Source organism: Sitophilus oryzae, unplaced genomic scaffold (genome assembly GCF_002938485.1).
Source record: "Sitophilus oryzae breed Bouriz unplaced genomic scaffold, Soryzae_2.0 scaffold_302_pilon_pilon, whole genome shotgun sequence".
Taxonomy (NCBI): domain Eukaryota; kingdom Metazoa; phylum Arthropoda; class Insecta; order Coleoptera; family Curculionidae; genus Sitophilus; species Sitophilus oryzae.
The window spans coordinates 2,295,799-2,309,225 of NW_022146866.1; the positions used below are offsets into that span (position 1 = coordinate 2,295,799).

Sequence of the window (13,427 nt, forward strand, 5' to 3'; positions counted from 1 at the left end):
GGGACACCAGACTACAAGTTTTCGAGATGTTGCCGATAGATTTAATGTGAAAATTAGTTCAATAAATAGGATTATTTATCGAGTTTCTATGTTTTTAAGTAATTTGAATTTGTCACCGGAAATATTAAAATGTGTCAGGTGTTCCAACCGTAGTTTCAAATTGGTTAGAAAACAATTTATTTTACAGACATGCGCATTGGACAAGATTTGCAAATTGTTTCAAATCTGTTTATGATTCATGGTTGGAACGAACCTTTACAAAATGCATTTTGTCCATTTTTTAAGATTTTCCACAAAGGTGGCATTGCAAACTACATGCGCAGAGTTACAATAGGTTCGTTCCAACCATGAATCATAAACAGATTTGCAACAATTTGCAAATCTTGTCCAATGCGCATGTCTGTAAAATTAATTGTTTTCTGACCAATTTGAAACTAGGGTAGGAACACCTGCTTAACATTTTGTCTGTCAAGTGTCAATTTTAAATAAAATAACATAACCTAAAATTCGTCTAAGGCAACAATGAGTAAACAAGGTTGTTGCTGTGGTTGTTGTCTCCGAAAAAACTAGGAAAATGGCTCAACAAGGTAATTATCTTTAAAGAAAATATATACCAATTTCAGCAAATGATTATTTTATATTTTACTTGATGCAAAGCACGAATATTGCCATATTGGCCAACTTGGCTATTAAAATGCTGGCTTATTTCAAATCTTTCAGCTATGTACGCGATTAGCACTTTGTCTTGTAAGCCTAAAATATTCAAAGAAAACTTCATTGGAATATTGAGGCACGGTTTCCTCTGAAAATATTAACACAATAAGAGATTAGATAAATTTATGTGCAAAAATGTCGATTTTACCAAAATAATTTTGATTATAAATACTGTGCTCATCTAGTAGCAATTCTAAATCCTCCTCATCACTACTTTCCATGGACGACACGTCACTAATCTCACTACTATACTCTTCGTCACTCATGATATCTATTTACAAGTCTTTAATTAGTTAAACAGCCCGTTTAAAATTATTCAAACAGATACGAGTATAATCAAATTTGCTATTATTGTATTAGTTATGGCGTGGTTATAACGGTAATACGCATGCGTCGGATAAATGAAAATTTTGCAAACCGTTCTGATAGTTTTCAAACAGTTTTCAATTTAAGATGGAACAGAAAATATATGATTTACTAACCCACAGTAAATCCGGTTGGAACGCTTTTCAACTTCTGCGCAAACTCCTTACTGTAAGAAACCGTTTCTTACGCGGGTTGGAACGAACCTAATATTACGTCAGAAACGAAGTTTTTAATGCGTTTATCCCATTCGAAATTCGAATTAAATGGCGAAAATACCTGATACTTTCTATCTTTCTATGTGCTGTATGCTGTATGTCCATTGGCGATAGACAAACAAACAGAAGTATGTCCGTAAGATGCTGTGAACATACTGGTATTTGTTTGTCATTGCCAGATGAAGAGTTTTTTTGTACTACAACTTCTCTATTTTTTGAATAATAGATACTACTTAAAATAATGAATGGGCACTACGACTGGGAATCATGTAGTTGGGGATATGGACCGTGGTAACAGAAAATTGAAGAGACATTTCACGTCTAAAAGGCAGTCAACAATTTTTTTCAATCTTTTCAGATATCATTAAAACTAGATTTTTCACTGTAGGTTTACTATTTTTATGATTTTTTACAAAGATTTTTTATCCATTTCTCAAGTCTACTAATATAGTACTTCAGTTTTTCTTTGTTTTGAAAAAATGGACAAAATGGCATCTAGAAAGTCTGCTCCTCATTTGAGCAGTTCAAAATTTGCATGTAATTTCTTATGTTTCCAACAACGAACTGTAGCTCTTTCCAGTACCGAAGCCGAGTATATGGCCTTATCTGAAGTTTTTAAGGAAGCCATATATTTTTGAAAAATATTCTGTCAGAGATTACGGGATTTAACAATTGTGTTCGATTAATAATGATAATCAGAGTGCACAAAAGTTGTCGATAAATCCAATGTTTCACAATAGGTCGAAACATATAGATATAAGGCATCATTTTGTAAAGGAAGCTGACATGCCCGCTGATATTTTAACTAAAGGTGTTAGTTCAGAGAAGCATAATAGGTTTGTAAATAAACTAGGCTTAGTTAGTTTACAATAATATTTTGTGCTAATGGGAGTGTTGAAATGTAGCCCAAAATATTGTATACGCCACTATGTTGGATAGTATTTATGGGTGACCCTCAACCCTTGTCTTCTAAGGGAAAGTTGGACCATATGTTTTTTATTGTTTCTTTTATGGTCTTTTAGTTGTAAGATATTTTTGAAAATAAAGTTAGTCTGTGTTGAGAATCCAACGAATTAGTTTTATTTCGCGACGGCTCCTTTTTTAACAGTAAGGGGGTATGGGAGGTGATTAAAAATTTAAAAAAATCGTAACTCCAAAATTACAGTAGCTAGCGAAACGCGGTTTTCAATTTAAGATTAGAAATAATATTTGCAACAAAATTTGTAATAACATCAAAATCAGTCAAAGTCGCAGTTTTTGAGATATACCGTGTTTCCGTAGTCCGTTTTTGAGAAAATCCGTGTGGAAAACTCCAAATTCCCATCGGACGCGACCCCAGGTGGCGGATAGGGGAAATAACCGCGGACCAAAATTGGAAAAATTCCTTTACTTTGAAACTAAAAGAACTGCCTATCAACTTTTTATTAACATATTTTAGTATGGGCGGCTATACGTGTCTCCCGGAGCCAATTTTTTCAGTTAAAAAACGATATTTGGTATGTTAGTATATGACTTAAATTAGGATTGGTTGACGTATTCAATTGTTTTTGGTCACTTCTTGTTTCACCGGAAATGACTACAACTTTTTTATTTTTAAATGACACCCTCCCTATTTTTTTACTTTATTCGATAAAAATGACACTCTGAATAGAATGACATATATGTAATATGTCAACTTTTGTCATTTTCGAATATGGCTTATTTGAAATTGTAACATGTGGTTTATAATGACAATTTGAGTCGAAATACCAATTGTGTGGTATCAAATAATTCGTAAAAAATGCTTTTTCCAAATATGCTAATGAGCCATCCTCGTTTCATTTGAAAAAAATGAGATATGATTAAAAATACGATTTGGGCATCTTTACTAAAAACATTAAACGATCAAATTTATTTTTCCAAAGCTTCTTGATTAAAAATTACTGTTTTTAACATAGCTATGGCACTCTAGATTGGAATTTAAAATACAATTATTTATTAAGCGAGAATGTCAAAAGTTGACGTAATATGATATGACATTCTATTCAGAATGTCATTTTCTATCAAATAAAGTAAAAAATACCGAGGGTGCTACTTAAAAATCAAAAGTCGTAGTCATTTCCGGTGAAACAGGAAGTGACCGAAAACAACTGAATACGTCAATCAATCCTAATTTATGTCATATACTAACATACCCAATGACTAAAGAATCCAAGGACAAATAACACCCGAGTGCAAATTGTGACGATGTCACCAAACAGTGCCGTAGTACATATCTTTCTTAACCTAGCTGTTTGAAGTAATATTTATATTTTTTGATAATTGTTTTGACTACGCCTATGGTGTATCATCCTAATTAATTACGAAAAAAACGTATTAAAATGTTAACAAAAGGTACAAAACTAGTATCGACGTATAGCACATATCAAGTACATATACATGTTAATTGAAATTGAAGAATAATTATCGAATTCAATAAGAAAACGCTAAAAAGTTGGAGTGGACTGTTTATTTACCTATGAAACGTAACTAAACGTAACTCCTGGCTTTTTCTTATCGCTGCTGCTTTTACACTTGAAAGCTGAACAACTAATCACCATTGTAATAAAGTTTATACAAAGTTTACTACACACAAACTATTAAAAATCGCTAAAATTGTCGCTGGTGACCAAATGATGACTCATTGTTTGCCACCAAAAGAAAGGTCTCTAATGTCACAAATTCTGCTGCAGCCCGTATAGGGGCGTTACATGTCCTTATATTCTTTAGTCATTGAACATACCAAATCTCGTTTTTTGTTTGGTTTGGAATTATTTTATCGTTATTTTATGTTTTTATATGCGTGATATACCAATGTTTAGATAAAAACTGGAATAAATAATTGCATATTATAATTGCAGTTTTAATTTTTTAATTAAATCTGCATATACCGGTATTTACACTTGGATCGATTGTTTTAATATCATTAATTTAAATTTTTATTATCATTCACGGTCATTATGTCACTATCACATATTTAATTGTTGACATTAAATTAAACAAGTTAAGATTATTAATTAATTAATGTTTGTATGGAATATTTTTAACCGCATGTACTTACTTATTAAGTATTTGCTGATATTTTTGTTAATATCAAACATACGAATATGTATTTAGTTAAATTAACGAAAACATATTTTTTTCACTCTATAAATTTTAAACACGTGTTAACTTTTGGCAGCTTCTCAACATATACCTTGAAGAATCTTTAAAGAATAAAACAGTTTTACAGAAAAATCACAGCTAGAAATATACCGAAATAAAGTTTATTACATAATAATTGTTTATCACTCTATTAGTTAAAAAATCTTTGTTATCCGATATACCTAGGAAAATATTATTTTTTACTTTAATAATATCAATCTTCGCTTTAGTAATTGAGGGATCCATGGGAATAATATAAGCACCATTTCACTGATTTTACAGGAGAGCGCTGGACGGCTGGTAGTTGTTAGTTGTTATCAGGTTCTTGCTGCGTATATAGTGTATACTATATTTTTCCTAGGCATATATTATAGACAATTATAGATAGAATTTAACAACTTATTGCACTGCAGAGTTTATACATTTTGTAGGGACCAGTTAGACCTACTATAATATTGTAAAATCCTAAAATTAAGGAATTTGCGCTTATCAAGTTTTTTCCCTGGACCCTTTACACAATTTTATTGTATTTATTAAAATTTTATTCCTATTTAAAATACAAAAAAAGATGACTTGTATTTTTTGTATTATTATTTATCAAAGATAAGCAATTTTAATAGCCCGATAATGTCCCATAATGGCGATAAAAATGTAGAGTTCATATCAAATAAACTTTTAGTCACGTGATTAAGCTGGACCGACACAGCGTTGCCCACTTTTACATATTTTCTTTTAATCAAAATATTTTAGGAAACAAAAATAAAATAATTATAAATATATAAACAATTATTATTTACATTAACAAAACTCACCTTTTTAACAGCACTAAAACGGGCCACACATGATACAATTTATCGGACTGCAGGTTGTACAACACAAATTTGATGAAAATTTGAATGCACTGTTGTCCACGAACTTACTACCACGAAAACTACTAGTTTAATGTCTATCGTACAATAAATCGTTTCCCAGTTTATTTTGCCCTGTTCGCCGTTGTTTTGTGTTAGTCAAAAAGGACAATAGCTGCAATTGTGGTAGTTTTTTAGTCGAAGATGAAAAACCCTCCCAAAAATTGTAATCAAATATTCCAAAGTAGCATCTGCTTTTATTCCTTTTAATTTTTCCAATAGATTCTCATAACATGCACTTCTTTAATTTTTGTTTGAGTATTCGTAATTTTTCCTTTATTTTTTATTAATCCCACACACCAATTTGGGGGACGATATATTTTGATAAATTCTGACCAAACTTTTTATTTTCAATTTTTATGAACTGTATTGTACTTAATTTACCACGAAAAATGTTTAGATTTCGTTTCAACAAGAAGTGCTTGCACACAAACTATCAAACCTATCGTATCTACTACTGCGTTGTATTACAGATTTGATGCATGCTGTACTTCCGTACGATACGACAGAGTCGAGCTGCAATTGTACTACAATGCCACTAACTATCCAACCATTGATCCAACAACGGTCGAAACGATTTGGTGTTGTACAACATGTAGTACTACTACTATACAAAATCGTATAACGTGTGGCCCGTTTTACAGGATATAAAGGTATATATAATTGTATATTACCGCTTTCCCGTTCAAAATATTCTAATAAAGTGGCGATCAGTTTTTTACGGCTATTAAGCTATCTTGTACAGGGTGGGTCAAATTCGACGCTTTTAAATGGAAACACCCTTTTCTATAGGAGATAGACAAAAACTAATATCGGTGTCCGGAGCTCAATTTTTGTCAAAAACATGATGGTGAAAACCGCATGTCGATATCTGTTACCGTTTCGAAGGTACGGGGTGTTTTTCAAAAATATGCATTTTTAACAAATCGCTGTAAATTTTTTGCTATGGAAAATTTTGTATTTTTATGAAAACATTTCCAAAGCACCTTTTTACGTAGAATTTAATAGTTCAAGTATGTTTTTTTTAAAATTAATAATTTAAGAATTATCGACAGAAAATTTGATTTTTTATATGGGACACCCTGTATATTTTTAATTTATTGAAAAGAGTTTAAAATTACCTTTCCAAAAATATAACACACTTGATATTTTGCTCGATTCCTCTTCGAGATATAGAGTATATAACAATTCGCCCGCTTTAAATAAGTATAGGTTTGAACGGCACCGGCTGGCTGTAATGCAAAAAAATTCTAGCTGTGAGCATCAATTAAAACGAAAATAATATTTTTGTCATACGCTCCCAAAAACAGCTATTTTACGGACTCATTTCAGTCCGTAAAATGTTTCTTTTTCGGCCTAGGCCGTAAAGGTCGTCATGGCAACCTTTATGGACTAAAATGTCTAAATTCGTTATTTGGTTGTTTTATTTTGTCATTCGAAATTTGTCACAAAATCACATAAAATTATACATATATTTATAATTAAATTATTAAATACTAACAATATCAAAAGCTAAGTTATTTGTTTTAAAGTAAGTACCTAGGTACCTATTTAAAAGAGGCTTTTAAATTAAAATATTCTTAAATTACAGTCACAAACATTCAAACCATCGTCAATTTGGTCGAAATATTCCATGCTGAGAGCAGTGTTAAGTGTTAAAGAAGATATTTATATTGACAAATTTCCAAAACTTATTGCTTTTTTGAAGAGGAATTCGGTTGGTTACGAGCCTAAAAAGTCTAAGGTTTTGTCCATAAAAGAGATCGGTGATTTTTGGCCACGGCTAGTGATGAAACTTATTTACTTACTAAGGTAAGTTTGCGATAATGATTTTTAAAATATATAGATGGTTTCTTATTCCATTGTATTTGATTTTTAAATTATTAAATACTAACAATATCAAAAGCTAAGTTATTTGGAAAAATAAAAATGAAATGAACAATTTTGTGCATTTTGAAAACTTGCATCTGCAATCGAAACGACTCCTCCATTGGCAGGTAAATTTACTTTCTGATGAGGTGGAGTAAATGCGAACGATGATGTACTTGGTAATACATCCGTGGAAGTGGTCGCGATTTTCTTTTCCCCCATTAGCAGTTTGCAAACTTTCTTCTTTTTCTCAATAGATTCTTCTATGTAACCTTCGGCCACTGTGGACGACCTAAATAATTATTGTTGTTTAGAACAAGATCGGAAAATATTAAAATTTTTACCTCCAACCTCCTAGGCGTTTCAGCGATGTAAAATCCACATCTGCATCTGCAGCAAGAGTAGCAGAACTACGTCGGAAACAATGACCTGTATATTCGTTTGGGTTCGACAACTTTAAAAATGCTGCTACAATCGATGGCATCTTCCCAAATGAATGAATGCCGACTCGTTGCACGGTGCATTTTCCTTTACGATAAGAGATGAAGACATAATCATGTGGTACATTTTTTGGCCTAAGACAAGCATATTTTCTATACAACTCAACTGGATTGACAACGTTCCCTTCGTTCACCACCGGAAACACTCTTTTGATATTAGTTTTTGTATCCGCAAGGGTAACTAAAAGGCAGCTGTTGTCTTTTTCTATGATGTCTTGCACTCGTGAGAGTACAATTCTTCTCTTCTACATGCTCCACAAAGGCCAATGACAAGAGCTACCTAAAAATCAAATACAATGGAATAAGAAACCATCTATATATTTTAAAAATCATTATCGCAAACTTACCTTAGTAAGTAAATAAGTTTCATCACTAGCCGTGGCCAAAAATCACCGATCTCTTTTATGGACAAAACCTTAGACTTTTTAGGCTCGTAACCAACCGAATTCCTCTTCAAAAAGCAATAAGTTTTGGAAATTTGTCAATATAAATATCTTCTTTAACACTTAACACTGCTCTCAGCATGGAATATTTCGACCAAATTGACGATGGTTTGAATGTTTGTGACTGTAATTTAAGAATATTTTAATTTAAAAGCCTCTTTTAAATAGGTACCTAGGTACTTACTTTTTCGTGGAAATAATTTAGCAATACATCTTCATTTACAACGAATACGCCATTTTTGTCTTTCCATTCATTAAAAACATCATATTCTTTCTGGTAAATGGCACGAGACTTCACAGGAAGTAAATCCAACACGATTTCTTTGGCCTTATTAGCAATATATTCGGGATTTTGGAACATTTTAAAATTGTTGATGAATTTGTGTGATTTTGTGACAAATTTCGAATGACATGTCAAAATGCGATGAAATAAACAAACTCGTTACTAAGATATGAATTTATAAGCCAACTTTTTCAAACATTATAATTTCAAATATGGAAAATTTGCAAATATGCGTTCTAAAAAACTGTAAAAAGCGTATGACAAAAAATAGTGTATGTAACACGTACCTAAATTATGTTTTTTAGGACTCATCTACTATTTCGGACTCGGCTAACGCCTCGTCCGCAAACAGTAATGATTCGTCCTAAAAAACATCATTTTAGGTACTAGTTACATAAATAGCTATTACTATGAGAGATGCAGAATTTTATAACAATTTAAAATATATTTAATCAACATCAACACATTTAAATTATATCTAATAACAATAAAAATAAATAGCAAACCAAGACATGAGATTTTGCTACAGGTGTGACATATCGACCGTCTTCTGTTATGGACAGACGGGGCAGTTTTTGAACATTTCTCGCTGAATTCATTAACTCAGTGGGGATGAAAGGTACCCTCTCATAACTGCTAAGTATTTATAATTCTTGTCTAGATTATACGGAAGAATAAGTAACCTATATTCTTCCGCAAATATATCCATAGAATTCGATCCATGAGCACTAAGTCAGGCGGCCTCGACGGCCAACGGCTGGGATCTTGGTTAGCTATTCAATTATTCTTGAAATTTGCTGCAAAAATTTGCTGATAACTTCAGCGTTCAGAGGCGGTGCGACGTCTTGCAGGAAAAATATGTTTTCGAGTTCCATTAAGGGCATATCATCAATAAGGGGTCCAAAGCCTACTAGCTAAAAGTGGCGAACTTTTAAAAATTCTGTATTTCGAAGGGGATTATAACAAAATATCAAGTGTGCTATCTTTTTGGAAAGGTAATTTTAAATACTTTTCAGTTAATTGAAAATATAGAGGGTGTCCCAAATAAAAAAAAAACAATTTTCCTGTTGATAAGTCTTAAATTATTAATTTTAAAAAAATTATACTTGAGCCATTAAATTCTACGTAAAAAGGTGCTTTGGGAATGTTTTCATAGAAATACAAAATTTTCCATAGCAAAAAAGTTACAGCGATTTGTTAAAAATGACATTGTTGAAAAACACCCCGTAACTCCGAAACGGTAACAGATATTGACGTGCAGTTTTCATCATCATGTTTTTGATGAAAATTGAGCTCCAGACACCGATATTAGTTTTCGTCTATCTCCTATAGAAAAGGGTGTTTCCCTTTAAAAGCGTCGAATTTGACCCACCCTGTACACTTCGCACTAAAAGAGTTTCTAAAAAGAACAGTGTTCCACTACTGTAAGGTCTGCTAGTAAACATTTTTAAGATTAAAGTATCACCACAACACAATTCATCTAAACCAAAAACTCGTAATACAAAATTAAAGTGTCAAAACGACTGACAATGTCAGGTGAGAAATAAAGAAATGTGGCAACTTGATATTTTTTGCAGCAGAGCTGCCACCTGAATCCTCAGCGGGAAATTTAAATTCCAGTCAGTCAGCTTGGCGCCGAATATGTCCATGGTTGGCAACAATGAATTTAAAAATCACGCTCTCGATTACGTAACTAAAAGTTTAAATTGGTATGGAATATATATAAAAATGACGTGTGTATAAACATGTCCAAACGTACTCCATTGCTATTTAATTATTATTAATTAGTGCACAAAACATCCCCCTTGGATGTTGTATAGGAAAAGTGGGATACTAGCCCACTTTTCCGGTACAAACCAAAATAATTAATTTCCACCTAACCGAACATTAATTGATCATTAAACACCCTGTATGTTTTCCTATACAAACCAAAATATACAGGGTGTTCCTTAATTACATGCTAATATTAAAAAAAAAGGTAAAGGAATGATTCTTGGAGCTATTTTAAGAAACAAACTTCATATGAATTCATGTCTTAAACATCTTAACTTTTGAGATACAGGGTGGTAAACTTTCCTAAAAAATATTTTGTTTTATAATAGTAGAGTTTAAGCGTCGATTGAAGAAATAAGAAGATGCGCAACTTTATGGGCGATTTCGTGGGACAAAACCTGTCCGAGATGTAGCTGGCGTTACCGTCAACCTGTCCGAGATTTAGTTTAGCTTTGCGCCGCTGCGCGCTGATAGTCATTTACAGTTTTACAGCGCAGTGGATAAAGAATACTGTACCGTAGTTCTGCTTTCAGTCGACAGAGTGAGTGGTTGCCGTAGACAGTGTTGCCAGAAGTACTGATTAATTCGTAGATTTACGGATTTCTATCAAACAATTTAATATTATACGATTAAACAAAAAACGGCGTCAGAGTTAGGTTGTAATTTTTTTGTTGTTTATTCTATGTTTAACACGAATACATTTTCAATATATAAACGCGGATTTTTCATCCAAAGATATGTTCGTCAAACGTATTACAAATATTACAAATTTTAATATGGCAACACTGTCGCTTTCAATTCCACACCGTCTTCGATATACCTTCGCTGGCCGAATTAGCGTTTTATGCATTTGCCATTTTATGCACATTGAACAATTATTGGTGTCTCCACCGTACAGCGTACAGCACTTGAAACGTAAAGGGAAATCAAATCAGCCTTGTCACAAATTCGCCCATTAGGTTGCGTATCTTCCCAATTCTTTCAATCAACGGTTTAAGACTGATTTTTAAATGCATATAGATATACTACAGCTTAACCTTAAGCTATAGTCTGCCTAACGACAGGATCTCTAATAGTTTATAGAGTCTGTCATTTTACTTCAACAGGCAAATTATATTTTCTGCCATTATTGTAAATCCTGAAATTTTTAATTTGCTTTAAAAAACTAACGAATCATTGTGCATGCTTAATCAACAGTGCGAGTGCTAGGTAGTAAATTGGTGGATCTAAAAATATACTAAATGTGATTGACCTTATCTGTTTAGATAAGTTTAGTCGTCTACATATTAAAAACATACATATTTTTTTGTGAAAATGTCAAGATATTACACGCACACGAATCTAAAGATTAAATAATATCAAATTTAAATCCTATGTGCATATATGATAGATGTTATTAGATTATTGTTTACCTAACCTAACCAACTCATATTGAAGCATAATAATTTTGATTTAACTAGATAATTTTTTTAATAAATAAAACATTAGTCTACTGTAATTGCTGATACGGTGTTCTGATTTTATGTGTATTATTTTAATCTTTTTTTTTTCTTCAGGTCTTCATCAATAATGAATGGCACAAATCAAAGTCAGGCGCCACATTTCAGACAATCAATCCATCAAATGGACAAGTCATTGCAGAAGTACAGCGTGGCTCTCAAGCCGATATTGGTAATTAGAACTCTAGAGTTGATTGAAAGAATTGGGAAGATAGGCAACTTTTTGATTTCCCCTTAAGAGCTGTATGGTGGAGACAACAATCGTTCTGCGGTCAATGCATAAAACACTTATTTTCTCTAATTCGGCCAGCGAAGACATATCGAAGACTACGGATCTGAAAGCGACAGTGTTGCCATATTACAATGTGTAATATCTGTAACAGATTTGACGAAAATATCTTTGAATGAAAAATCCGCGTTATGTATTGAACGTTTATTCGTGTTAAACATAGAATAAATAATAAAAATAATTTTTTTTAGGTACTGAATATGTCGTATGATCGAAAAAAGTCGTTTAGTTGGCTTGGAAATGACGATTATTGACGTTTACCATAACATTTTACATATGAAATAACAGTGATCTTCATTTCCAAGCCAACTCTGACGTCGCTCTTTGTTTAATCATATAATATTATATTAAATTGTTTAATGATAGAAAATCCGTATTATTAACGTACTGTACCCAAAATCCGTAAATCTGTGGATTAATCGGTAGTTTTGGCAACACTGTCTCCGGCAACGACACACTCTGTCGCGCAGCTGCGCTGTAAACGATCAGCGCTCAGCGGCGCAGAGCTTAACTAACTCTCGGAATTCTCGGACAGGCTGACGGCAACGCTAGCTATATCTTGGACAGATTTTGTGCCACGAAATCGCTCATAAGGTTGCGAATTTTTTTATTTCTTCAATCAACGACTCTAGTCCAACCCATAAAATTGTAGAGTTAATACTTTTAGATGATTTTAAAAATTCTATGAAACATTTATTTATATCTTTTTTTGATATTTAAAGTTGAATGTGAATGTCAAAATGTTATTGTTGTTTTTGCTGTTGTTGATTGTTTATTTCTTTTATTTTTAGATATAGCGGTAGACGCTGCAAATGAAGCCTTCCGTCTACATTCACCATGGAGAATCTTAGATGCTTCAGAAAGAGGCAGACTTTTATATAAGTTGTCCGACTTGATTGAAAGAGATGCCGCATATATTGCTGTGAGTAATAATAAATAGTAGTTTACATTTTAGTATTTAGTAGAGCTAAATACTAAAATGTTGAGTAATATCAAATTTTTAGAAGTCTTAAACGGCTTCTGCACTACTCGTTAATTAAGTCGAAAGTGACTGTATTTGCCTTGTTGTAATTTTTCATAAAGAAGAGGTGGCGGATAGGGAAAATAACCGCGGACCAAAATTGGAAAAATTCCTTTACTTTGAAACTAAAAGAACTGCCTACCAACTTTTTATTAACATATGGGCGGCAATACGTGCCTCTCGGCTTTTTTTATTCTCGCCTAATTTAGTATTTTTGTATCTTTCCTAACTCAAGCGAACAATTTCTTTCGTTCTAAGTAGTTCTTTAAAAAAGTTTCAAATATATTTTCCTGTGAAATAAAGTGGGTAAAACTTATCCATCATTTTTAAAATTTACCTGAGATTTTTTATGTTCAGGTCGGCGATGCAACAGACTGTATAGAAT

At 32.4% G+C, this 13,427-nt stretch overlaps 1 protein-coding gene across 1 annotated transcript in view; it reads left to right on the forward strand.

Moving 5' to 3' along the window:
- The window catches only part of LOC115884540 (aldehyde dehydrogenase, mitochondrial), a 29,686-nt gene that overhangs the window by 4,439 nt on the left and 11,820 nt on the right, over nucleotides 1–13,427 (forward strand). Inside the window, exons 2-3 of the mRNA XM_030903148.1 lie at nucleotides 11,790–11,904; nucleotides 12,813–12,943. Coding sequence (XP_030759008.1) covers nucleotides 11,790–11,904; nucleotides 12,813–12,943 — 246 coding nt within the window. The remainder of the gene's footprint in view (nucleotides 1–11,789; nucleotides 11,905–12,812; nucleotides 12,944–13,427) is intronic.